The 27,201-nt window shown below is 38.4% G+C and overlaps 1 protein-coding gene across 2 annotated transcripts in view; it reads left to right on the top strand.

Annotated features, from left to right (window-relative positions):
- GALNT18 (polypeptide N-acetylgalactosaminyltransferase 18) overlaps positions 1–27,201 on the top strand; it is a 242,144-nt gene that overhangs the window by 96,116 nt on the left and 118,827 nt on the right. For both annotated transcript variants that reach the window (XM_082000014.1, XM_082000013.1), the window contains exon 2: positions 18,358–18,550. In XM_082000014.1, coding sequence (XP_081856140.1) covers positions 18,358–18,550 — 193 coding nt within the window. The remainder of the gene's footprint in view (positions 1–18,357; positions 18,551–27,201) is intronic.

Here is a 27,201-nt window from a genome sequence, read left to right as displayed (position 1 = left end):
GAGGTTGCACTCAGTTCTCTGATTCTGATTAACCTACTCTCATGTAAATTATGAGAGTTGAGAAAGGTCTCATCAGTACTTCCTTGCATGTATTTTTAAGCTCCTGCATTGGTACAGGTACAGCTGCAGAGAGATGCTAATAACAGTCAGAAGCACTCCTTTGCTGAACCTTTTAGCAGGCCACTATTCTGAAACTAGGATGGAGTGAAACTAGTGTAGGAGTTTTCTTGTGTCAGTTTCCACTTCTTTTCAGCAGTGTTTGGGTAAGCATTGGCAAGCTTACTGGCTCTGGGTAGCATACCAAATACTTGCTATCTGGGAGCATTAAGCTCTTAAACAGGAAAGACATTTTTTTCTGGTAAATTCCTTTAACATGCAAAAGCAACCTTGGAGTTAAATCTCCAACTCGCTTGTGCACCTGCTAACCTCTTTCAGACAATGACCCTTGACTAAACATCAGTATGGGGCAGAGAAGCAACCGTGACATAACTTCTGATCTCAAGATCACACTGAGAAAATCTGAGTCAACAGGTATGGAGAGAGATTCCATGTTTTAGTTGGATGGGAAGAGAAGCAGATTCATTACAGTGTTCTCAACCAAATTGTGGCTGTGCTCATGAAGAAAGCCATGCACCCTCAGCAGGCTTACCCAATCGCTCTTCCCCAGTGACACAATGAAACACTGTGAGAGGCTTCTTTAGGAAGCTTTTCTAGCTAAGGTTTGCAGATGATGATTAGGACTAAAGCAGTGAGTTTTAGTTCTCCTGCCAGGGAAACGACCTCCTGCTTTCTAATTGGCTTCAGTTTCTCTCATAATTATTCCTTTTTCAGAGATTGCACTTAGAAAACTACTCAGGTAAAACAGAACATTGGATTAAAATATCCCAGACTCCATTTTCCAGGTAAGAAATTTAGTTCTCTGGCATTGCCTCAAGAGAGAGGCATTTTTTTTGTTTAAAAAACTCCTGGAGTCTGTACTGATTTTTGTCAATCTATGCCAACTGTGTTTAAGCCTCAAAGTATTAAAGGACAGCTTTTCTCCAGGAGCGAAGATTAATTGGAAACAAACTGTTAAAAATCTTCATTTGCTGTTAGAGAAAATTACTTCCATGGTAGATGTAGAAAATCTTTTGGTTTCATGGGTGAATAGCTATTCCAAAGTACCATCAGTTCCTCTTAAGTCTTCTCTTCAGAGCTGGCTGCTTCTAGAAAGTCTTCCTTCACTACTACTCTGCATCTAATATCCTAACTCTTTTGGTGAAATGATTTGTTCATTCTTTTCTTTTTCAAATAGTTTAATTAGCCCATCCCACCCTAGTGACTCATCAGTAATTAACTTGCAAGCCCTGCAGATTTCAAACACCTGCTGGGCAGGTGGAGCAAATGAAAAAACACTGTGTTTCATTTTGGATGTAACCTCAGGATTAATGAAATCTGTTATCATGCATAACAATTCCTAAAAGCATTATGTAAATTAAAAATTTAATGTCTCACAATTCTCTGGTGTTTTATCAGAGTATATTCTTCTGATATCTCTCCTAATAGTCTCTGCTAAAAGTAATGAGTGAAAAGTTTGTTTTCATGACCTGGTTTTTTAGGCATTTTGCTGATGTTTGCTATCTGTTTCTATTTAGAACAACTAGGATTAGTAACCACCTGTCTGGGATTATATGTATACGAGAGATCTGCTAAATGCAGTCCATTATTTAATGCACAGACTGTAGGATCCAGGTCTGATTCTGCTCTCTTTTACAGTGGAATGGAAGAATTAATAGAAAATACTTCTGTGCAATGCCATGAAATGTAACTGTGGTATCCTTTGGCAGCTTTTTGAATTTAAGCAAATTCTACTCCTGTCCATTTTAATGTAGCAGAGATGAGAATTTATCCTATAATAGACTATTTAAAATGTTCTTCTGAATCTTTATCTGGTACAAATCAGTAGCAGGATTCATGCCCTCATTCACTTAAGCAGCTTTGTCATGGGTCCCAGTACAGCCTTTATGTACATTCAGATCGCTTTACACAGGAGAGAGAAGTAAACCTGGATGGTTTGTATTGTGCAGAGATGCTCTTACTGCATAATCTTGGGTAAAGAGGGAGACCTTTTTCTCAATTGTTTAGAGAGGAAGTTCAGGCCTAGGGGACTGTTTCAAAGAGAACGCGTGGACACGTACATCCAGGAGGGTGCTCGGAGCTGTGAATTGCAAGTGAAAGAAGGCGCTTCCTTGCAGCAGGAAGCGTGTGAGTCATCGTGGGAGGCAGGATTCAAGGCAAGGTGCTCTGCCCTTAACTGTTTCTCTTGCCTGCCTGAGTGGCTTCATAATGGGCATGCTGACATCTGAGTGTCACTTGTGTCCCACCTGAAGGGTATGGGTGTGCTAAGATCATTAAGTGCCTAGAAGTTAAGCTATTTCAAAGTCACTATTAGTAACACCTTTCCAGGCTATTTTCTGTTGAATGGTTGTTTTGTTTTGGGTTTTTTTTTTCTGGAAAACACAAGAGAACATGAAATATAATGATGTTTATCAAAGCACTTGAAAGACCTGCCAGAGAAGCAGCAACATGAGAGTACAAATGCAATTGCTGCTGGGTGCAGTCTTCTCCTCCTTAAAGCACACTGCAAACATGATTAATTTGTTACAGTAATCATAAAGTGCGTTTCTTCAATAACATGCCTGGCTTTGATTTTTGTCAGTGTTTCTGTGGTAAGTAGGTTTGAACCATATTGGTGATCTGCATAACTTGAAGAATTCTGCAGGAGTACTGTGGCTAACTCAGTAAGTGACAGTGTTTCTCAGTAACTCAGTAAGATGTTGGTGTTTTTGGAGGTGCTGTGCAGTGGGGACAGTACTACTTTGCCCTGGCTTAAATTGGGTTGCAGTACTGGTGAGCACCATTAAAACGACTGGAACAATTCTTATCAAAGTGCCTTCATTTAATCTTAGACAAAATGAACAACTGTTAATCTTTAATTATCATTTGTATTTCCCTTCAGGATGGGCGATACACAGGGTTATTAGAAGGAAATAGAAAACTAAAAAGTTCTTGTTCTTGTATAATTTCAAAACATATGCCTACTAAGGTGGGTTTTTTCCCCTTGTCATTTTGCTTTGTGGGATTACCAGAAACTGATCTACAGATGTGGGATGACGACAGGAAGAAAACAGACATGGCTGAATTTTGGCAAATTATAACTTTGTTTTATGTTGCAAGAAAGGTAATAAATTATAAATTCTAGAAGATGTTTCTACTTATGTTCTTCTTTGTGGACTTAGCACATTTAAAAGAGGTTGATTTGTGAATTTCTGCCGTTTTCAATAACACTTCTCACACTGAAGTCGTAGTAAATCTACAGGGATCTGTAGTCCTATGCTGAGAAATTAGTAACTGAAGTGCCCTGTTGTATCTTGCGTAATAAATTGAATTTTCCTTGATTTCTCTTTAGTTTCTTTTTTTTGGCAGCAATTTCTATTTTTCTTGGCTTCCTCATCTTTTTCTCTTGCTTTTTATTTCAGCATAAAACAGAATTTCCAGCTATAAGTACGATTCATTAATCTAGCTGTATTTTGTTTTGGTTAAAATTCTGCCGGGACTATGATGGCTTTAAAAAAAAAACACAACAAAAATAACCAACCACCTCTGTATATCTTTAATTTCTAGTGTAAATGACAGTGGAATTTGTCTGTCATTTTGTAGCAGTCAGCACCAGTTTAAGAAACTCCTCGTATGTTCTAAGCTTTTAGATCTCTTTCAATAATAATGATCATGTCATTGCACCTTTTTCCCCATCATTCATGGCTTCGTAACTCCCTATCCATAAAAATGCACGGTATTTCTTCTGAGGAGTCAACTTGTTGTGTTGTAAAGAGCAGTATGAAACAGGTACAGTTTTATATCTTCAAACTGCTTAAGAAATATTAAATAATTGAGCCTTGCTGTTCTGCTGGTTTTATTAATTTTATTGCCTTGTTTACCAAGGAGGGACCCAATTGTGGATACAAAGATAGGGCTTTTAAAAACTGTGTCTGTATTCCTCTCATCTGAAGATCATATGCTCTAATGTGGAATGACACTCAATGTCTAGTACTTGCCTCATGTAGTGGCCATCAAAGTCCATGGGCAACCGTATGCTTTGGTGAGAACTGAGCGCATCTTGTTCCTCTTGGCTTGAGGAGTAACAGTGCTTATGGAGTTTTCCACTGTTCTTTCTTCATTACACTCCAGTCTTTAGATGAGTCTTATTACCTTGACAGTGGAGAACACTAGGGAGATACCTTCTTCCATAGTGGTTTTTTTTTAATGTATTTATCGAAGTTTGGAAATACTTAATGTAAACTCAGCAAAAATTAGAATCTTGCTAATGGAGCCAGAACCCCACAGAGCCAACATTGGTCAGACGCTTCCGTTCTTCACATGACCGAAGCAGTGGAAGAGTAGAATTAATGAAGCCTCAAATAAAAAATATTTTTTAAAGTTATTCTGGTCTTTAAAGTTGCAAAGGAAATGTGGAATGTTGTAAGTTTTAAAGCCATTTTATCTGCAGTTCCTAAAATAACACAGAAGCAGGAAAAAACCTCAGATAGTAGGTATTTCTCACAGTTCTTAGCTGTAGGATAGACAGTGCATACAGATGTGAACAGTAAACAAACCGAAGTGTTTTCTGTGTATAATCTAGAAAATCCTCTTTGCCTTCTGTTTTTGCAGACTACTGGTTGTGTGTGTGACTGACTGTCGTCTTTTACAATGCTTTTGACTTACTAACTTTTTCCAAAACTAACTTAAAAGTAAGTGTAGTCTTGTAGTATTTACCAAGTACCTGTTAAACCTGAGGACTTCATTTTCTTTACTTTTTCTTACTATTTCAAGGAGAATTCATGACATCTTGACAGTCACAGTTCATTATTGCTACTAACATTAGCACAAATCATTTACTTGGTATCAAAGATGGAAGAGTGCTTTTAATTTGTCATTCATGTTTTTCTGCAAAGAGGAGAAGCTATATTATGCTTATTTTCCTATTGAGATGTAGTTTGCGAACCTTTAAAATGTCCTTACTCCCTGCTACTGAATTTGTGTACGTCTAGTGCTTTAAGCATGAAAAGAGCAATGGCAAATGGAAGATGCTTTTAGAGAAGTGCCTGCCAGTTCTTCTTCAAAACTGCCTTGTTGTTCTTCAGATATCTTCAGGTTTCGTTTAAATCTGAAGATCATCTCTGTCTCTTTTCCTAAGCTACTTAGGAAAAAACTTGAAAGTGTGAACTAACTCTAAGCATGTAGAATTACATCTGCAAGCGTTTGAAAAGCAATTCTGAACTAGGAGCCCTATCAAGAGCAGGCCCACTTGTCAAAATAGCTGTTTACTGAGATGCCAGTGATAGCTTTGCTGGAAGTGGTGAAACAGCTTACAGGGTTTATCGTAATGTTGAAAGCATTTATGAAAAGTGAAAAGGCTGTCTTGAGTGGGGGAGCTGCTGCTCATTAACGTGCATGTGTTTGTGAAGAAGGGGCCAAACCAAAATTCCTCAGAGGACTGAGTGGAAATTGGTGAAGGAGAGCTAATTTGAGGAAGCTCAGTACAGCCCAGTAAGCAGAGAAAATCTCATTTTTTGTGATTACTGAAAGAAGCAGCCTATTTTTGGTGCTTTGAGTTTGGTGAATGTAGAAGACAGCTAGGTTCTGCTTCCTCATGTGGACTTCACTTTTGGTGTGACTACTCAGTTTTGTATAAAAGTAAGAGCAGTACATATGACTAATTAACATCACAGCTTGATAGCTCTTGGCAAAATACAGTTTTCTAAATAGTTAAGTGCATTTGTGTTTACTTCAGGTGACATAGATTTGGCTTTATGATATAAAACACACGGAGCTTTTAAATCCTCTCAGCTGCACAGATGCAATCTCCACTAATCCCAAAGAAAAGTGATGTCTGCTATTCATTAAATGCAGATGAGATTCCTTTTTTAGTAAGCACATAAGCAGATGTCTAAATTTAGGAACATCTGCAGTTACAATCAGTGGAATATTCGGAATCTTTATCTCCTTTTCTGCGCTGGCACTCACTGTGCTGTGTCTTTGAGAAGTCTCTGACCCTAAGCCTTACTGTGGAACCTGGTTTATTCTGTTGCCTTTGCAGTAGGTGGTCTGCCACCCTGGGCAGCTACCCACTCTGTTTATGATTCAAGCTGTTCTTAAACCATGGTAATTGCATAAAAAAAGTTATTTGTTTATCATCTAAACTTTATGTTAGTTCTAAATACAAAATAAGCTGGATTTTAAAACAGCCTTTACACTTGTTAGCCCTTCTACCAGTAGTAATAAAATAACAGAAGTTCCACGATGTGCACAAACAGAACAAAGCAAGTTGGGAAAACAAGAAATGGCATTCAATGCCAGTTGCAGGAGGACTTTTGGCATGGAGGGTTTTTGTCGTGTTGGAATTTGATCAGGGCATTACGTGGCCAATATGTCAGCTCCTCAACAAAGAATAAAATAAGGTACAGATTTTAATGGGCATGGGAATGAAAGTTCTAAATAATAGAGCAGGCCTCAGCATTGGTCATTTGACCCAGAAGAAATATTAAATGTGAAGTATCTACAGGATTTGAACGTCACCTTTGAAATGAGATTTTGAGAGGGCTCTGTGTCCACTGCTTGCTCATCCTACAGTGGTCAACAATGATGTTTCCACTGTCTTCTGCGACAGTGGCGATTGCAGAGGAGTGAAGGTGTGAAACCCCTGCCCCAGTACTGCATGAGAGATCCTCTTGCATCCCTTGGCAAAAATAATGTGCATTTTGAGCAAAAATCTTTACAGCCTTAATACAATGACCAGTGTTTAGTTACTGGTCTTAGCCAAGAAGGTTTGAGTAATCCTATCTGACTCCAGTTTAAACTGAGGTAAATTGCTGAATTTAAAAAAAAAAAAAAAAGCACACCAAAGTTCCACGATAATTCAGTTGTTTTACATCCATTTACAAAATAAAAATTATTGTAAATGCAATAGTGTAATTTTATAGTACTAGGCCTTCCATAAGTGATCTCCTGTGTTTCTACTTCTTTCTTCCATGGTAATAAGGTAGTGAGTGAAGTTGTTTTTAGAAATTCAGCTTTGTTACTGAGCACCAAGTAGAAGTAGTCTCTAATTCTGGTACGTCCATTTCTTGCATGAAAACTGGACTCTTATTTGTGAATTTCTTTTGTCTTCCACTCTTGCCTGGAAAAAATGCACAGTGTAACCGACTTACCTAATGACAGACTGTTAGGCAAGCGTGAGGTTGTACACATGCAAGTCATTTGTTCAAGTTCTCCTTAAGGCACCAAAGCCAGTGGAACAACTTCTGTGTGAACTTCTGTGTTCTGTTACTGAACATTTGACTGTTCTGTAAAATTAGGGTTTAATTTGTACGTTATTGTCTCTTTGTTTGTACAGTCCTCGCTATAATGAAATTTGATGGGAATTTTGCAAAATAGATCACAAATAACTAAAAAGGTGGCCATTGTGTGTGATAGCATGCTGTCTTTTTGGTCCAAGACAGGAAACCTGTTAGGCCAGTGCCATAACTCTCACAAAACAGCAGACGCCACAGATTATGAGCTTCAGCTGGTTTAGCACTTTAGTGCTAATCTGATCTAATCAGCATTGCAGAGAGGTTTATCCCTGCTAACCAGAACCATAACTTGGAACGAGACTGTTGTGCTGCTTATCTGAAAAATTAGATGGGTAACTGTGTCCATCCGATTCCTCTGTTTCCGTTATGGGTACCACTAACAGTTCGTGGCAGTTGCACTGCAGTTTGTAATGTTGAGATCTATGTATCACAAACTGAAATAAGGTCACCAAATTAATTTTCAGGCAATGTTTGGCAGACTATAATTGTATCATTAGACTTTTACTCCAAAAATTCTTGCATGTTTGCCTACAGGCTAAGTTTAAGTTAGTGTTTTAAGTACAGAATTTTTTGAAATGAGAAAAATAATTTTGCCATTTAAAACATATTTCTTGTAATGAAGACAACAGTAGTCCTTTAAGTGATAGTCAATAAATAATTCTTCTGACCACCCTTTATCTTGAAGGCCTGTAGTTAAGCAATTCTGTGTTACTTCAAATGAATTGATGCTTTTTAAAAATCTGGTTTCCAAATATAAGGAATGCAGAGAGGTATTGCATTGGACAATCTTAAAAACATGTTTCTGAAAGCCTGAAGATTTGAAACTTGATACTCCTTGGTCCTCAATATCCTTATAGTATGCTTTTTGAAAATCAGCCTTTTATCCATTTGAGGAGATAAAATTGGTCTCTGTCAAAATATTGGTGTCAATGAATACAGAAGGCCGTAAACGGGCAGTATTGTTACCTGTCAGAGAGCTCCATGTCTCCATCTGGTAAATAATAGCAGAGGAAATTGTCTGTACTTGGAAATAAGTATCTCATTTGATAAGCTCTTTCTAGTAAGCGAAAAGCTTTTACCATAGTTTCACGTTGTCCACATTTGTGGTAACTTTATGTTAACTTCGCCAGAACGATGCAGGGCACCTGTCTAGCCTGAATCACATCCATGGCACAGTTACGGCTAGCGGGGAATGTAATAGTCTAGTAGTGAGAAGATCACTTGTGCGTAGAAACAACAACAGCCAGGATTTACAGTGTTTTCAGATCAGAATAGGCTAGCTCTAGTGTATACAGGAGAACTATAGAGCCCATACCAATACCTTCTTCCTATAAAGTGTTGTTTATGTGCACCCAGGCAATATAGTTTAGCGTTTGCTTGAAGACATAATAGTAATTTTATTTTTGTCTTGTATGTTTTCTTACCCTTAGGAAATAACCGATGTAACAGAATTTGCTGGTTAATTAGAAGTTTATAAGTTTGGTACTTGCAGTTCTGAGAGCTCTTTAACAAGTTCTTGATAAGTCTTAGAAGCTTCAGATTTCTCTTAGAAGACAAATTTTCCTGTTTCTTACGCTGCCCTCTAGCGCTGAGCACATTTTGAGAGTCATCTCCAAACATCTTTCTTCAGTGTAAAGTAACTTTTGTGCAATGACTTTTTGGCAACCATTAGGTGATCAAAGTCTGCCAAGGCAGGAAGTGTCCAGCTTCTCTACATGAATGTCTGTCCTTTTCAGGTGGACATTTTCACATATGTATTATGTAGAACAAGCAGAGTTTTGTACAAAGGAGACAAACATCCAGTTGTCAAAACCCGAAAGCTGCCTATGTTTGCAGCCTGGCATCTCCACCAGTCAGCAATCAAATAAAACGAAGTTCAGGGGACACAGCCCGGGTAAGCAGAAGATCTTGTGGTGTTCAGTACCAGTGACCTGCAGTCTTCTGGGACCAGTGGCCTCCCCTGTGTCTCCTCCTTGGGAGGTGCATCTGGATCACTTACATTTGCAAGTGCCTGTTGCTGCTCTACCTGCATTACTTTTAAACCAACTGTGCTGTAGCCAGGCTGTCCATTTGCTGTGTAAAAACTTGTATGCCGTCATTGGCTTTCAGTAAGTATATGTTTAGCATCCCTTTTTCAGTCTCTTGCAATATATTAACTCATTCCATTATTTCAGATCTGAGAAGACTTGATAATACAAACTTCTTAATTTGAATTCAAAGATCTCATGGATCTTTCTATCACCAAACATCTAATAAACCCTACTATTCCTGATAAGAAGTTCCCTGAAAGGAAATGACAAATCAGTGCATTATTGAGAATGTGTGGTACAATTGAGTTAATCCCTTTATGAGCGTGTATTTGATAAATAGCTCCCCACAGTCTTGTCTAGTGAACAGTTAGTGGGAAAATCTAGGTAATATGAATACAGGGGAGAATTCACATGTGAAGAATATGAAGAATTCATATGTGAAGAAGCTGTGGAGATACGTGGCACCCCTGCCGTGGTGTTTGTGTGCGCTGGTGTCAGTGTGGCGCTGGAGGAGACCCAGATGGATCTATCCCAGGCTTCCTAAACGCTCAGCGTTCCAGGATGGCCTATTTGGTCAAAAACGAAAGAGAAAAAAACCAAACCACAGAGCACTGTGTGAATCTGGGTAGATTCCAAACAGCACACTCTGGCTCTTAGTTTATATCTACTTGTGTCATTCATATAGGGAAAATACAGCTTGATGTTTATGTTTCTAGAACTTGTAAGTGACTTTATGGGGAGAAAGGGCTTCTGCTAAGCAGCAGAATCACTGAACTTCCTCCTTAATACCCACAATAAGCATGGGGTTTTTTCTCAGAAGCAAATAAAATTTCTCCAATATATTTTGTTTTGTTCAGAAACTAATGAAAATAAATGTTAGCAGCACTCTAGTAGCTTACCATTATGTATGTGTATTGGCTGCATTAAAATGCAATAGTGGAAACATATAAATTAATAATAAATTGTGTTTTAAGTTCTCAAAAATTGGGTTTTTTTGGCATTCCCTTCTATATCTGCTGTCATACAGTTACATCTTTTAAAGTTTCATACTGATTGTATGCTATTTGTAGTATTATCATGGCTTCTTGACAGTTAGTTTTTTTGGGAAAGGACCACCTTTTTTGGGGTTGTGTTTTTCCTATTCCCTGTCTGTCTAATTTGTCCAGTCTTGACACAAACTACAGCGTGTGCTGGGATATGCAAAGACTGCATACCGAGTTGAATCCTCTCAAGGTGACTGTGTGTTTTGTATGTAGCTTGGATCAGATTTATTTTTTTTTAAGCTTAGGCTTTCTACTCTTCGTGCTCTATACAGACAGGCTCTGACAGGCTCTGTCAGTCTCTTTGAGGAACCCTGGCAACTTCAGTATGACTTACTGAACTGTAAGTAAGCAGTAGTAGCAGAATATAACACACTTAGAAACTTCATTTTTCCTTAGGTGCACTTCTGTTAAAGGCAGTTCTTTCGGAAAAAACCTAGACTCTGAGGAGAAGAATTAACTTGACTATTCAAAACAGTAAAATTCACTTTTCAGCCCAAAACAATATTGACACTTTGTCAGCAGTATTGTGATTTTTTTGCGGGTGAGAGGGTATGTAAAATGACCTCTCTGAGGGAAGCTCAGAAGTTACAGTGTTACTGTAACTTTAGTTTTTTGTCTTCCCAGTATACTTTTCTCCATGGCTGATGCAGTGTTGCATCTTGGTGAGCTGCTTCTGCCATTGCTTGTCGGTGTTTCATCACGCGGTACAAACAAGGAGGTAATGTTTTCATTTCAGGGGTTCATTCATCTGATAGAGGATTTATAGTGGTGTCCTGCATGGGATCGGCCTTCCAAGACAGGAATTGTCAGACTGTAATTGTTAAGGATACTGATAATGTGTTGGCATTAATTGCAACAGACTTTGAAAGTGGAATCTTCCTCTGTGTATCTTCCTGTGTGACAAAATTCAGGTAAAGTTTTCATACTTCTAAAAACTGTATCATGGCTCTATGACCAAGTCCAGAATTTTTACCTGCTGCGCAGAATAGCCTCTGGCAAGAGGGTATAGAGGTTATGGATTGGCTAACAGATGAAGGTCACATGTAAAGGAAAGGGATGAAAGGAGAAAGCTGAAATGCTATTGCCTGGAGGAAACTGAATATAGATGATTTTTGTCTGGTTTTGAGTGCTGGGAGCCAAAGTCTGAGGCCATTAGGCCTATGAAGAAGTTGGTACTTAAAATCCTGAAAGAATTCCCAAAGTACCGGAAGAGGCAATCTAACACACAAAAGTTGCTGTGAGCTTCTTCATGATTGTCTCAAGAATCTGAAGGCTCCTGAGGTTGTGTGAGACAGTCAGTTCCTTCAGTTTCATCAAACTATGGTATTCTTTCATAAAAGCATTTACTAGTTTATCCTGACTTCCAAAAAATCTGGCTGCTGAATATCAGAGAGTTGAGGTTTATTTTGTCTTTAATGACAGAGATGTTCTAAGTAGCGAATCTACTTAGATTTGCATCATGAGTCCACCTTGTAAGGTAAGGCATGGATCCTACATTACCTCTTCAATCATTGCACGCTCCTTCCTTTCTGCGCTAGTAAATCAAAGTGTCAAGCACTGGAGAACTCTGAAGAGCATGTGATCAAAGCCTTTCTGCCTACAGCCTGGCATCATTTCTGACTCATTTTTCTTTTGTGAGCAACCTGTTACACCTGACTGTGTGTAGTTTTGCTCAATTATTGATGCTTTCTGCACGTCTTTAGCTGACATAGGAGTATTTTTGCAGATAGGATATTTTCGCTGACTTACTCTCTATCCTTTCTTGTTACTGGCACTTACTGAAATCAGCATATAAGGTTACACTGCAGATGTTGTAAAGCACTTCTGATACCATGGAAGGCATTTTCACAATGGTAAAGCAACACTGCTGCTTTTGTGAGTAGGCCTGCTGTCAAATGAGGGGTAGATCCCAAACAAATCTTATGGACTAGTAACAACAAACATGTCTGAATCTGTCTCAAACTATTTTTGCAGCCCTTTTCTGTTTTGATCCTTTCTTGTAATTGTAAACCTCTTCATGGTAACCTTTCTCAGGAAGAAAAGCTGAAATCTGAATGAAGCTGCAAAAAAAAAAAAAAAGTGTTTCTTAAAGAGCTTGAAAGGTTTTTATGGAGATAGAGCTGATGATGTCAGTGTGCTTTTCTGTTGAAGCTGGCTATTTTGTTAGTCCCATTGTTCTCAGCAGTGTTGGTCTGAAGAGAGTTTGCTTTTTGAGGTATGCAATACACATGTAAGTGAGTTTTTTACAAAACTTACTAGTTCATTATGCAGTACCATATTCATTTGTTTACCATAGTGTAACTCTGTTACCAGAATTTCCTGGTTGTCATTAGGGATGGGCCTTTCTGCTGCCATTTTCTGTTGCATATTTTGAACTGGGTTCTTTACTTCAAGACCTTGTGGTACTATCTGTAGGAATGGTTAATAATAACTGAGGAGGCTGTTCTTACATGATGAAACTTCAAGGAGAGATAAACATGAGAAATAATGAAGAACATCACAACAGAGTCAGTTTAACATCAGTCATAAACTGGATAAAAGTTATGTAATGTACAGCTTAGGAAAATAAATAAGAGAAAAAATAAAAGAAGGCAGAAAAGTATATTACTGACAGCAGCTGATGGTCCAAATTAAGTAGCACACAAGATGAGGATAAAGCCTGTGCAGTGACTTGTGAAGTACTGAACTCTTACTGCTCAGGGCCGTCTTTATGTCCTCTTCTGTAAACCAAGTAGTTGTTATCTGCAGATGTATATTGGAAGAGAGGACAACTGATTTATTTTAAAGCTTAAAGGCTTCCATAGATGGATCATGATACAATACAAGCAGCCACAGTGCCAATTATAGATTTAGATGCTAAATTGCTTCAAAAATTATTCCTTATAGATGCTTTAGTATCATTGTGCCTTAGCTACTGCTGAAATTAGATGAAATATGGTATGATCTTTACCCATTTAATCTGTTAAATGCCAGCTGTTAATGTCGTTACATGAGTTCATGAACTTATTAGTTAAGGCCATCAGAAACTTGAAGCAGCCACTGACGTTCTCATGGTCTTTCTTAAATCTTGATGAGGAAGTATGAAGGGGTAGGATCGGTGCTTGCATAACAGATATGCAAGAAATATGTTGATGCACCATAAAGTTATGCTGGTGACACAACTGAAGACAGTCTTTCAAGGAAGATCAGTGCTAAACCTTTGCATAGCTGATGCATCAGTGCTGTTAGAGGTGCCATTTGTGGTACTGAAATGGAGATATGCATTTGTTTGGTAGAAAAAAATCCCCATGTAATTAAATAATTATATCATGCAAATGGTAATTAGTAATTATATTTTGCAAAGATGCTTGAAGACTGCTACCATTATGGCTGCATCCAATAGTCTTAGTTTCCTTCCTTTGACAACTTAAGAATGCTGTTGTAAATTAAGTGATTGTCCTGTACTACTGTGGAAATAATTGTGTTTTCATGGTGGGCAGAACAATTCCTGTGCCATTATTAGCTGTTGTCAAATGATGCTATAAATATGCTTGGTGGTAATCAAGAAAATCCTTTCCTGAATTCCTTGCTGCGTGATACATATTTTGTATATTGTTGTTCTTTGGGTACCAGTTGTATGAGTTGCCTTATGAAAACTGGGAGAGACAAATGTGTATTGAGAAAAACTAACAAAGTAAGCACAGGTTTTAGATAACGAAGGAAGAGAGAGGAAGGAAAGGGATATACTGGTACACTACAGCAGTTGAGATTAGTAAAAGTAAATGCATAACTTCGATGGGATAGGGTTAGTCTTGTCTTTTATTGTTGCTTCTAACGCATTGCTTGTCTGCAGTTCCTTACTAATAATAAGGGGTAGACGTTTTGTTGTCTGCTGCTTAATTGTACAACCTCTGAAGAAAGCAAGTATTTATTACCAAATAACACAAACGTTTAATTACTAACTTGGATTTTAGGAAATGAAAACAACATGGGGCACCTCCTACTCTCCTGACTTTGGGCTTCTCTCATTCCCTTGTTTCTGCTGTTGTTCTCTTTGCTGCTCCCTTGTACCCTTGTTCCCTCTTCCTCATAGTTTTCTGTCCCTTCTTAAATATTTTTTCACAGAAGTGCCACCAACTTCACTGATGGGCTCAGCTTTGGCTAGCAGTGAGTCTGCTGGGGAAGTGGCTACGTCTGGCACTGGGCAGCACCTGACCTTCTTCCACAGAGGCTGCTCCTTCAGTCCCTTTGCTACCCAAACCTTGCTGTTTGTACCCAGTACACTAGAAAAAGCTGTTGGAACCTGTGTGTGTGTGTTTCAGTGCAAGAGCAGTGTTAACACAGGTTCATTCAATGTTCAATTACTAATAAAAATACATTTTATTACTAGGAGATAATTGGTTTCATGTCATGTACAACCTGGATTTCAGCAGTGTCTTCTGTGTGACTGATTTGGTGTCTCTGACTTATTGTATGTAATAAGCAATAGAAAGGAGAGTGAATTTCTGTCTTGGAGGCCGGTCAGTGAAATCAGATGAAGGTGATAAAGATGATGAAATCAGATGATGATTTTATATTAAGATTAACTGCGTAACTAGTAAACATGGTTCAGAAAGTATGTGCGAAAGACACAGGGAAGCTTTTGGAAAATAAGCTGTGAGGTTTTTTGACTCAGGTAAGTAGTGTGACCAACCCCATGCTGATGCTGTGACCAGCCAGGCTCTGGGAAGGAGACTTCCTCAGCCCAGGTGTACAGCCAGCTGACACCTGTGTGATTCATCTCTGGTACCAATTCATTTAATGGCAAAGTGTTAATCTGCCAAGAGTTAGTACCTCATGTCTGTGTACAGTTCTGCTCTTCGGATGGTGTGAAAAGTTAATATAGAGAAGACCCCATGTCAACATTTGCAGCAATGTGCTGTGGATGGTAAGCTTTCTTCCCACAGGAAAAATGGAACCGGTCTTTCCCTTTTAAGAAAAACTGAGCAGATAAATGTGCCTACTTTAGTATTGCTTCAGGCAGTACTACTTACTGGTTCATCTTTGAGCCTCAGCTTCCCATGATTATTCTGCGATTGTAGAAGTAAGTGGTAAGAAGAAGAATTGGCCGTAAGACTTCAGGCTAAGATCTGTTTACAGAGACTAAGATATCAAATATGCTTGTTGACTAGTCGAAAGGCAGCTGATGGTCTTAGAATAATTGTTTTTTATTCTTGTGAAACTGGATGAATAAAGTCACTTCCCCCAAGAGTTTTCAGCCAAATAAAGACTTTGTCATCAGGGATGCATACTTAATTCCATTGACTGGAATTGTAATTGAAAGTTCTTGCTAATGCTTTTTTCCTGTAGAGTAACATTGAAATAATGTTTGCTTAGGATAGAAAAAATGGCTGCATTTGGCAAGTGGTTTATAAGAGCTTGTAAAATAAATTCACAGATATCTATTGCTGGAAAATTGTAGTCTTGCAGATACAACCTGGACTACTGAGCGCTTTTTCAATCAGAAAACAGCAAGAGATTCATAGAACACGCTAGGAAATACTCTTGCCCATAAAATCTTTAGGTAAAATTCAAAAGATGCCTGTGGGAGTGTGATTCTGTGAAGGCAGTTGTTTCTGGGATGGCTCTTCATCCATCGAAAGTTATCCTTGGAACTGCCCGTAGTTACAAATGCACATGCACGCACTATTCTTACCATGAGTCTTAGTTTTATTCCGATGTCTTCATGCACTGGTGTGCTGTTTGCATGTGGGTGGATCTTACAGTCTTCTGCCACAAGTGTAATAATAAATATAAAAGTTAAAGCCTTCAGGGAAAGTGTGTTTGATTTGGAGAAATACAGATTAATGTAACACACAACAGGTTGAACAAATACTTTCGTAGTTTTCTGGATTAACATGAATGTACATGTTCTTGAAAAGTGCCAAGCAATATTAATTCCTGCTGGCCAGGATCGAGAACATACCTGATCTAAATATCTCTTTGGGTTTGAAAATAGTTTGTGAGATTCTTTGTGCAAATTCAAGTTCTTTTTGTGGAGATCGCATGGTTGTCAAACAGCAGAGATACCTGTGACTTTCCCCATTGTTATGATTTTTGGACTGGTGTTTGAAAAATATTCTGCCTTTCTCAATGTAGGACCTTCTAAAATGATCTGAATTTGTCAAGCTTTCTTCATTTCCATTGCAAAGTTGTACATGAACTCACAAGCTCCACTCTGTCACACTTATCTGTGTGGTAGCAGGGACTGTTAGAGTAGTTTCCTTGTTTGACTGAGGGTTTAGCATGTCTTTCATCTTTGATGAACTGAAGCCGATTCCAGGATTCAGGCTGGGAGGCGATACTTTGACAAGTAAAGAAACATTACATATTTACAGAGGTTGGAATGTAATTCAGGGAAGCAAGTTTAATCATTAGTTTTCTGTCAGTATTGTCAGGGAAAAAGGAAAACATCTTGAACAAATCAAACAACTTAATCTTCTCAATTTATGTTTTGTATTTTGGGTTCTTTTTAGTAAGAGATCAAAGAATGTGCTTTCTGGCATTCTTTGGGACTCACGATTCTGGCGGTATATACTATTAGTACATGAACTGTTCTCTTTCGATGTTCCCATGCAGCTAGCTTAAGCCAGCTGTCAGGTCTGTAGGTGACTGTGTGGGTGCTGAGGAGGACTTTGGACACTGTTGAAATTTCTGCCTGTTGGACACATTTGAAGACTTTCCAAAGATTTACTTTTATTTTCTTAAGTCTCTGTGTCAAAAAAACAGTTATGGTTTGTGAGTACAGCTCTTCAGAAACGAGAGCTTTTATGTAGTTGCTTAGTTGTTAATGGCTATGGAGACGGTTCATAAATAATTAGAAGTTCCAGAAAATGAAAACACTTTTCCATTGCAAGGCTCTAGTTTATGGTGACAAATCGGGGTCAGGTAAGCATTTGATCTTTCTTTATTAGTGTACCATATATCATCAAGTGTTTACAGAGAGAGGGGGTTCTCTGGCTTAGATTGTATGGTCACCTGCGTAGAGACTGAAGGGCTGGTTGGAGGGGTGAGACAGTGCTGCTAGAGAGCCTTGCAACTCACCTTGAACAGACTTCTTGGGCAACTAAATACTGAGAATGAATGCTGTGATTTCATTGTACTGGAGCTCTTCTTAAATTAAGTTCTACGTATATCATTTCTCATCCTCTCTATTTTTAACAGCAGCCAGAGATGTGGACTTGTGGAACAAAAGCATTTTATAATGACAGAGATATTACAAAGTACCCATCCTAGTCACATCACTGAACACCCCTAAATATGGACTAAAAATTCAAATAGGCTGTATTGGTAAACTGGACCATAAAGTTAATGTGTGACTGAAACTGGTTTGCTATTTAAACATGGATGCCAAGTGCAGTGAATTTTTTCACTCTGTTGAATCTGTGGTTTCACACACTTTACACACAGACATCAGCAGCCATTTTGTGTATTTTCTGCAGACTCCCTCTTCTCTTCCTTTGTTTTTCCCCTTCAAAACTTTCATCTTTTTCTAGCAAGATAATTCAGGCTGAAATTAAATAGTTCATCTTTGTATATAAAAACAAAGTAACATTCTTGTTGTCTGATAAGGATCCTTTTGAAATTTAATTCATTTAGACTTATGAGTCCCGGCCTTTAGTCTGATTGTGATGAAAAATAGTTGGTTTTAACTAACTGTATTATGAATATTAAATTTTGAGCCTTAGGTGCTAATAGTTACACTGCCATAAGAGGCGTGTGAGGACACATTATGTGAAGACTTACAGGCTGGTGTAAGCAGGCAGCATGTGCTGTTCTGTGTGGTGTTCTCCCTAAAGTTAGACTTTTTAAAGTAATGTACCCTAGAGCCTGTTGGAATGAAAGGCTAAAATTGCTTCCTTTTGTCTTTTGTAGAAGCTCCACCAAAACTGGAAGAAAATCCTGCTGAAGCATTCACCGACTCATCGCTCTTTGCTCACTGGGGCCAGGATCTCAGTCCTGAAAACAGACGTATCGCACTTAAACAATTCCAGTATTATGGCTACAACGCTTACCTGAGCGATCGCTTGCCACTGGACAGGCCCCTGCCTGACCTTAGGCCTACCGGGTGAGTGCTGTAGTTCAACCTAGCATTGTAGGTCTTGAGTTGTAGAGTCTGTTAGCTCTTTTTCACCTGGAACTCTTACGTTGTGTGATCACATAGAAGGTTGAAAGTTTCAAATGTCTCCTGAAACACCAGACTGCCCAAATGATGTCCTATTAAAGTCCCACTAAGTATGCATTAAAAGTTCCCCAAGATCCTTTGGAACCTTAATCTCACATAGAATTTACATTAGATAGCAAGTGTTTTATTGTTAAAAGAATAACCTTTTAATGATAAATTTCAATTTTGTCACAATGCCTGACTAAGGAAGAAAATAAGAACTGCTCTTTTTGAAAGCCCAGAACCATCTGATAAAGATCAGGAAGCAGGTGAAACTGTTGAGCTCTAGAGGTGAAATACGTAATTTAGTCAAGCGGTGTGTACCACTTGAAAGCCCATGGAGCCTCCTTCACTGGGCTGCCCTCTGCTAGGAAGCATGCGTGTCAGTCAGGGTAGACACATCCACTGTTATTCCACAATGGCTTGGTGAGATGGATGGGACCAAAGGAATGAACAACGTTCCTTTCAGTGCATTTGAGGCATGTTCTAGTAGGACCATTCACAGAGACAGTTAATGCTCAGCTTTTCTTCAGACTTGGTGATACATCTGATCCTTTGAACAAACAGCAGCTCTGGGGATGGGGAAACAGGGGGAGGGAAAACTGCTTTTTTGCAGTTCCTGAAAAAAAATCTTTAAACATCATTGCTATATGTTATTGTATATCACATTTTAGAAATATTTATGTTGTGGATTTGCCAAAATAATGACTTTAAGGAAACCAAGGTCCATGCAATTATAGTTGTATTTTGGTTAAATCAGTTTAGTACTCTCTGTAGGGAGAATCTTTTTTTTAAATTGTAAACTAATTTAGAGGAAAAATAAATCTTCTGCAACTACAAGACATAATGACAGAAATATGGCTGTTCTTATATCTCTTTTGAAATTACTCTCCTGAATGATTTCAATGTAAATTTTTTATAACTATGGGTTTTAAAAATTAAAGAGACAGAGAAAATGAATTTTACCGTAGCTGAAAGAAATAAATTAGGGTTGGGATTTTAAAAGAAACTCCAGTTAGAAATGAATCATGATCCTAATTTCTGTGAAATTTTCGATCCTTAGTTAACTATCTGCCAGAAACATGTTAGACATTACAATATGTTTATGGATACATGCATACAAAATAATGGCTGAGTAATGGTAACTCAGGAAGATTCTCCCCTTCCACCCATGGTTCAGGAGCAAGTAGGTAATCTGACACTGAAATATAGTAAGTTCTCATACTGAGGTCAATGAAGCGTGTTGTAAGGTAGTATGTACACTGTTTGCTGTATATATGGCACCCTGTGGTGTACAGAGCTACAGGGCATTCTGAAAGTCATGTTACTGAAAAAAGAATTCCCACTCCTGATATGCAAATTGTCCTTTGTGTGAGAGCACACTCATGGCTATTGTGGGAAAAAAACCTACCTTGCAAGAGTACGTTTTCCACCATAATAATCAATTTTTAGGATTTGTAGCACCTATTTTTAAAGCCAGTTGCATTAGTCACTTCCAGAGTCTGTACAGATGTATTTAAATTATCCGTGGGCAGATGGCTAGGCTCAAGCAGCATAGCATCGTGGAGTGTTGCTTATACTGTCTCTCCCGAGGCCTCCGCTTATTTTCTGTTTCTCAGATTGGGTGCTCTTCTGTTTACCACCCTTATGTGCATCTGTTGGCCCGTAACACATCTACATTGCAGACTAACAAATAACTACTGGCTCTAATGAGCTTGGAAGCATTGAAGAAGGCAATGTTACCCTTACTGTGTGCAGGAACAGGATAATACTTCTGCATTAGTTATAATTCTGTTGTACTCATTACTTTAAGTAGGGCAGGCAGTAGCCACAAAGCTTGTCGTGAGTGAAATGTTGAACAAGCTCACACAGAAAGACATTATTAAAGCTTAGGTTGTTTAGGGATCCCAAAGCTGTGTACCAAATCTCCTTTTGAGTGGATGCACTTAGGATTCTGTGTTGCCTTGTACATTTTTTTGTTGCCTGATGCACTATGCTGAAGCACATGTGGGAAACAGAGATAACATTCTTCTTTGCTTATGTGATGAGAGAGCTAGGGGCAGTGGAAAAAGAGGTGTGCAGCAGGACCCCAGCAGAGGAACTATTTTGCAGAGTTTCCCTTTTGCACAGCCCGTATGATATGAAGGAGCTGACCAGTAGGCGCAAAGCAACTTTTTCAGTCGGTGTAACTGCAGTTGGCCAAACTTCTTTAGCGTTGGTAAAAACAGTACTTGTATGAAGAAGCAAAGGCAGGAAAGGTGGAGGGGGAAAAGCAGCATTTAAAGCTCCAATGTTTTTTCTTCTTTGGAGATCGCTAAATAGTATGGTATAGCTTTTGGCTTGTAGCAGGTTTACCCTTTTCCTAGTTGAGTCAGTGCTGTTTGGCATCTAGACAAGTGCAGAGGAGATGTCCTGTTTCCTGTGCAGAGAAAGGCTTTGGCCACTTTGCAAGTATTTCTTGTTTCAGACAGTTCGCCAGTACCAAACTCTATTACTTTGAGGCTCAATTCAGTAAGGGGCAATGGTAGAAGCCTTGAAGAACAGCATAATTAGGTTTGTGATAAAGTGGGCAAAAACATAGCAGGCAGGAAATCCACTGAATGCAAATATTACTACAAGGGAGAAAAATTAAGCATTCGCTGGTTGAGGAGACTGATGTGTTTTAGCACAAAAGCATGCGGTACATTTGTCCCAAATATCCCTCGGTGTTATGGGGGCATATGCAGCCCTGGATGTAGTGTGCAATACATCAGAATTCTATAAACATGTAGGTTTTCCTTTATTCAAAACATGTGATCTCAAATTGTGAGGTCCAGGCTGGGCGTTTGCATGTTAGCTCTGCTTCTCTCCAAAAGCCAGCTCCTGCAGACTTGCATTCCATAAGCATTTGCTTCCACATGTGTCTGTGAAACAGTTCTGTTTTGCTGGGCTTATGTTAGTGACAGATGTGGCTCCATGTTAATTCTGACCGAGTTCTTTTGTTTCTGCTCATGAAAGATAGCATAAATACTGTATGCTGAATTTGATGTTTCAAATGAATCCTTTAAAAAAGAGCACAAAAGCCTGGTACTTTACCTATTGTATAGTTTTGGACAGAAGTCCTAAAATTACCAAATTATTCAGCATTCTTGTTAAATACCTAATTAAATGTTTAATTCTGTCATATGTCCCACTCTCTTTTACTCATCGCTCTACCTTTGATTCTTCTTTTTCTTGTCTCACTTTTGCCTGCCTTCAAACTGACTCATAGCAGTGGTGTGTACTGCCTGAGTGGCCACCCTCTGTGATTCCGAGCTGTGCTTCAGTTTGTCCTGTCTGAATGTATCTCCTCAAATGGCTGCTCTAGAATTACTTAATACCACTAGCAGTGATATCAAATCAGCTGCGGTCTCCAAGCTGTTATAATAACCTAAGTTTATAACGATGTATGCTTGTTGGTTTTGATCTTCCCCATTGTCTCCTTTAACTGAAAGAAGGTGCGATACAGTAATCTGCATTCTCTCTCTCTCTCTCATATTTTCTCTCTCTCAGTCTCTTTTTAATGTGTCATAACATGTGCATGTTCTTTCACTTGGCATGCATTTACACTAAAACATACTCAGAATAATCCCTGGCATAATACTGTGAGAGGCTAAGAATTTTTGGCCAAATAGCTATACAATATTCTTCTCATGTTCATCCAAAAATGAGTTTTATTGAGATCATCAACTCCCAGCTTACTGTTCTTACTGCTTTATTTAGAGAAAGGTCTTGGGTTTAAGTACCAAGAAAAAAATGGACCTTTATTGTATAATTTTATTGACTTGAATAGCTTTTACTAAAAGGAGTGGAGAATCAATGTTACAATTAAATCTATGCTGTAAAATGCGTAGGAGACTAAGAACTAATCACTTTTGTGTTACAATCTTGGCATTTATCTGCATATTTATCAGCTTCCCTGCCTGTTATCTAACCTTTCTTTATTACAAATTTTTTGTTTGTTTTTAGGGACTGGTGCCAGGAGAAGAAAAAAGTTAGCCATGTTTGTTTATAGTTATATGGTATATATCTCATATATAGTTATATGATAACTCTATATTCATATTCCTCACACAATTGTAGGCCTGCCTTTGCTCACTCATAATAAGTGATGATGACCACGACCAAAGATTTCTAGATTTGCAGCAGAAATACTGTCTTGCTGGCTATTCTGTTACAATACATTGTAATCCTCAGGGGTGAGGAAAAAAGTCTTTTTTATATGTTCTTCAGTGCCAGATTTTTTAGCATAGTTCAATTAACACTTAAAATACTGATAATAGCGAAAGAAAAAATGAAGAATGATTACAAAAAGAAATTATAAACAGAAGTAGTTGAGCTGGAATTCTTACAAGACTCAGTTGCAACTCTTTTGCAAGAGTTCTAGTAATATTTACTTCATTTATGCCAGCATGAGATTTTTTTCCCTCCTGTATGTCTTGAATTTCCATTTGCTGTTTTGGCTGTTGACAAAATGTTATCAGATCTTGAAGAAAGCATAATTCTGTTTCTGCATGTGCTTCTGTGAAATTCTTATTCTGTTGCAACTAAAGCTCCCTCCCACATATGTTGTTAAAACAATACCTTAACCTCAAATCTTTCAGTAATATGCGTTATAGCATCCTGTGTTTAAAAAAAAACATGGGATAGATGACATAATTTAATGATTAAAACACAAAGCATGTTCTGTTGCCATTGTTGGCTGCAGTACCCATGTAACTCTTGTCGAAAGGTTCTCAAAAAATTGCAGAAAAATCACTCTTTTTCATAATTTATATACATATTTGTAGAAGGTCTCAAGTTATTAATCCAGGAAATCATTCTTGCTCTGTTGTTTTAACTGCATAGTTATGGTAAACTAATTTTAATGTGACTGACTAAATTGTCGTATCACAGTGCATATATTCTAGAGGTATATAATTTCTTGTGGACAAATACTTGAAAGAAGATTCATAATGTATGCTGTTCTCCATTTACCAGAGTTGTGCTTGAAATAGAACACCAGGAGTTTCTCTAAATTTCTGGTAACCATGACAACTGTTACTTTAGTGTTATTAGCCCAATGCAATTTAGCGGAGTAGGTTGCTAGAGGTAATTTTTTAGCTACATTGTGATGATACTAATTATTGTAATTCTAAATAACATTTAGAATTTATTTTTTTAAATAACTTAGTCATAATACTGAAATATTCTCTATAGTTTGTGGCTTTGTTTTTTTAGCGTGAGCCTCACTTTGCAGAGGAGCTGGTTAGGGGTCTTGTCCAAAGTCCCACGATGTGTCCAAGGCAGAGCTGTCATTGAAACTTGTACGTTGCTGGTTGCCATGCAACTGTTCAATTCTTTGGGCTTAATGGGTCTAAGATTTTGGTCCATACAATTTCCTTCCTTTTCCCCCCTTCAGCATATTTTTTACGCATACACAGACACCCTTTCTCTGTAGCTGTTTCTTCTTCATTCTTAGAATTGTGGGATTTGATTCGTCATAAAACTTGGCATAAAGAGGAAGATAGGTGTACTTGTGAACCTGCTCAAGTGCTCTGCATTCTGTGCATGATCTGAAGCATGTGGGTTTAATTCTGATTTGTTTAAATAAAAAAAGAAGTGGATAATTTTTTGGTCATCTGACATGAAAAATAACGTAGGCAGGAAAATGCATTTTTTAAAAACTACCTACGTTGAAAAAGAAGTGAATTAAAGCTGGAAGTAAAGATGATAAACGAGTCTGAATGGAAAAAAGAAAACATTAACTCAGGTTAGGAATATAGCTTCATTTGTTGTGGTTTAACCCCAGCCCGCAATTAAGTACCACACAGCTGTTTCCTCACCACCACCCAGTGGGATGGGGGAGAGAATCTGAAGAGTAAAAGAGAAAACTCGTAGGTCGAGATAAAGACAGTTTAATAGGGAAAGCAAAAGCCGCGCACACAAGCAGAGCAAAACAAGAAATCCATTCACCACTCCCCATGGGCAGGCAGGTGTTCAGCCACCTCCAGGAAAGCAGGGCTCCATCATGCGTAACGGTTACTTAGGAAGACAAACACCGTGAGTCTGAATGTCCCACTCTTCCTTCTTCTTCCCCAGCTTTATATGCTGAACATGACATCACATGGTATGGAATATCCCTTTGGTCAGCTGGGGTCAGCTGTCCCAGCTGTGTCCCCTCCCAACTTCTTGTGCACCCCCAGCCTACTCGCTGGTAGGGTGGGGTGAGCAGCAGAAAAAGCCTTGGCTCTGTGTAAGCACTGCTCAGCAATAACGAAAACATCCCTGTATTATCAACACTGTTTCCCGCACAAATCTAAAAACATCGCCCCATGCTAGCTTCTATGAAGAAAATTAACTCTATCCCAGACAAAACCAGCACATCATTGAAAATTAATCCATTTGAAAAGACTAAAGAAATTAGACACAATGGGCGCCTCATTCTGTTCTCTTGTATCATATATAGCTACCTCTTAATGTATAGTGGGGCAAAAAGGGAGTCAAATGACATCTATAGCATTAAAAACTTTGCTCTTTTCTTGCATGAGGTGCCAGACAATGGGAAATCTTGTCGAGTGTGTTCTGATTTGAAAAGGTGTAAATGAATGCAGGTAGGAAAAACAGTACAAATAATTTTCTTTAGATGGATGGAAGACATGTCAGAAGTGGAAATTTTGTTTGAACATTTCGGTTTATGCATAGATTTGTGGTAGGGCAGCAGTGTTTTGGGGCCTGGTTTTGTCATCTGGAACATTTTTGGAACATAGTTTGTCACTATTTTCTTACAAAAGTATACCTTACATATATCTTAAGCTTAGCTTAATTGACAAAAGAGAAAAAATCCTCAATTTTTAAGGAAGCAACTTCTTTGAACTATTTTCAGTATATTTTCATTGTCATTTAAAATATTTTCCTAAATCACTGTGGTGCTTTTTATCTGATAGTTGACATACCTTACCATTTTTGCTAGAGTTTCATTTTTATCTTCCTTGTACGTCGGTATTGCTGAGGATAACAAATATTACTATGTCTAAGCTAGACAGCTAAAAGATAGATTGGCTGTAGCTTGGTTTGCTGGACCATTTTATATCTCTATGCATTTTGTCTGCAAGCGAATCGCTAAAATAGGAGGCTTTGTAGGTTCTCTACAGGCTAATACTGAAAATTATTTCAGTATTGTTTAAGTTTGTTTAAGCCTGTTAACTAGTTCATAGTCCATTTGAAGCCCAATTTTCAAAACTTGGATGAAATTTCAATTATTATATCAAGCAGAAATGTGCTAGCTTCAAAAAGGTGTACAGGAGACTAGAATTTTGTTACTAATTTCTCATTATGCCCATGCAAATTTGTACGTCAAACTTGCGTATAAGACGTGACATCCACAAGGTAGTAGTATCCAGATTACATATGGAATTTCTTAACGCAGAATGGCATGCGCATGCACACATGTGTCATGAACAGGTCTGTTCTTCAAGAAGCTGGATCTGTAATGGTCTTAACATCTTTTGGAAAACTGTGAGGGTTAGTATGTAAAAATTGTAGTATGATCATAAGTACAGGGGCCTCCCAGACACTCTGAAACTTCCTGAAACATACACCTTGAAAATCCTATTTTCAGATGCCACTTAACCCTGGTGGCACCTAAAATTCACAATTGCCAAGGATACACCTCAGATTTGACAGTGCTGAGTTGCCAGCTGGGGCTAAACCACGACAGTCAGAATATCACGAAACACTTTTTACTGTGACAGTGGCCGAACACTGGCACATGTTGCTCAGCGAGATTGTAGAGTCTCCATCCTTGGAGATACCCAAAAGCTGTCTGGATAGGGTCCTGGGCTGCCGGCTCTAGGTGATCCTGCTTGAGCGGGGCCTTGGACAGAATGACCTCCAGAGGTCCGTTCCAACCTCAGCCATTCTATGATTCTGTATTGCTTACCAATAATCTGCCCTGACACCTGATTTTGCAGGCTCTGTGAAGGTACCTTTATTCCTTAGCCAAAGCAGCACTTTTTAAATGAAAACAATAAATACTAGCTTGCAAAAGAAAGAAAAAAGTGATCACAAGAGTTACTGTGGCATTATAATCTAGAAGATTGAACATAGCCGTGAAGAGTGAATTCTAGGGTTTAAAATGCGTGAACATCCTTTGGAACAGGTACTGTAACACAGTTACGTCCTCCAAGGAATTTGCCCTAAACACAAAGCTAGAGAGACTTATTTGGTATCACTCCAACTTAGTGTACATTTAATTGCTCCACAGAAAGTGGAATGACTCTGAAAAGGGGAACTGAAAGTAATCACACCAAGCTGGCAAGTAGTTAGATAGCTCTCTGGGGAGATCAGAGGAGATTGAACTCACATGCTCCTTCTGTCCTGGTTGAAGGTTTTAACTGCTGAACTACTGTCTAAAAGAGAAAACCAGTGCTGCCTTGCACTAGTTGTCTTCTGGGAGAAAAGACAGCTCCCTCTGCCTCTTGTTGTAGAGTATTATTTTGAATAAAACCCACTCTGGTTCTTATCTCTAGGAAAGTACCTGTGGCTCTGATTAATTC

The sequence above is a fragment of the Phaethon aethereus genome, assembly GCF_964289735.1.
Source record: "Phaethon aethereus genome assembly, chromosome: 5".
In the NCBI taxonomy this organism is placed as follows: Eukaryota; Metazoa; Chordata; class Aves; order Phaethontiformes; family Phaethontidae; genus Phaethon; species Phaethon aethereus.
The sequence above is the reverse complement of the archived record's forward strand: the minus strand, read 5'-3'. Positions and strand labels throughout refer to the sequence as shown.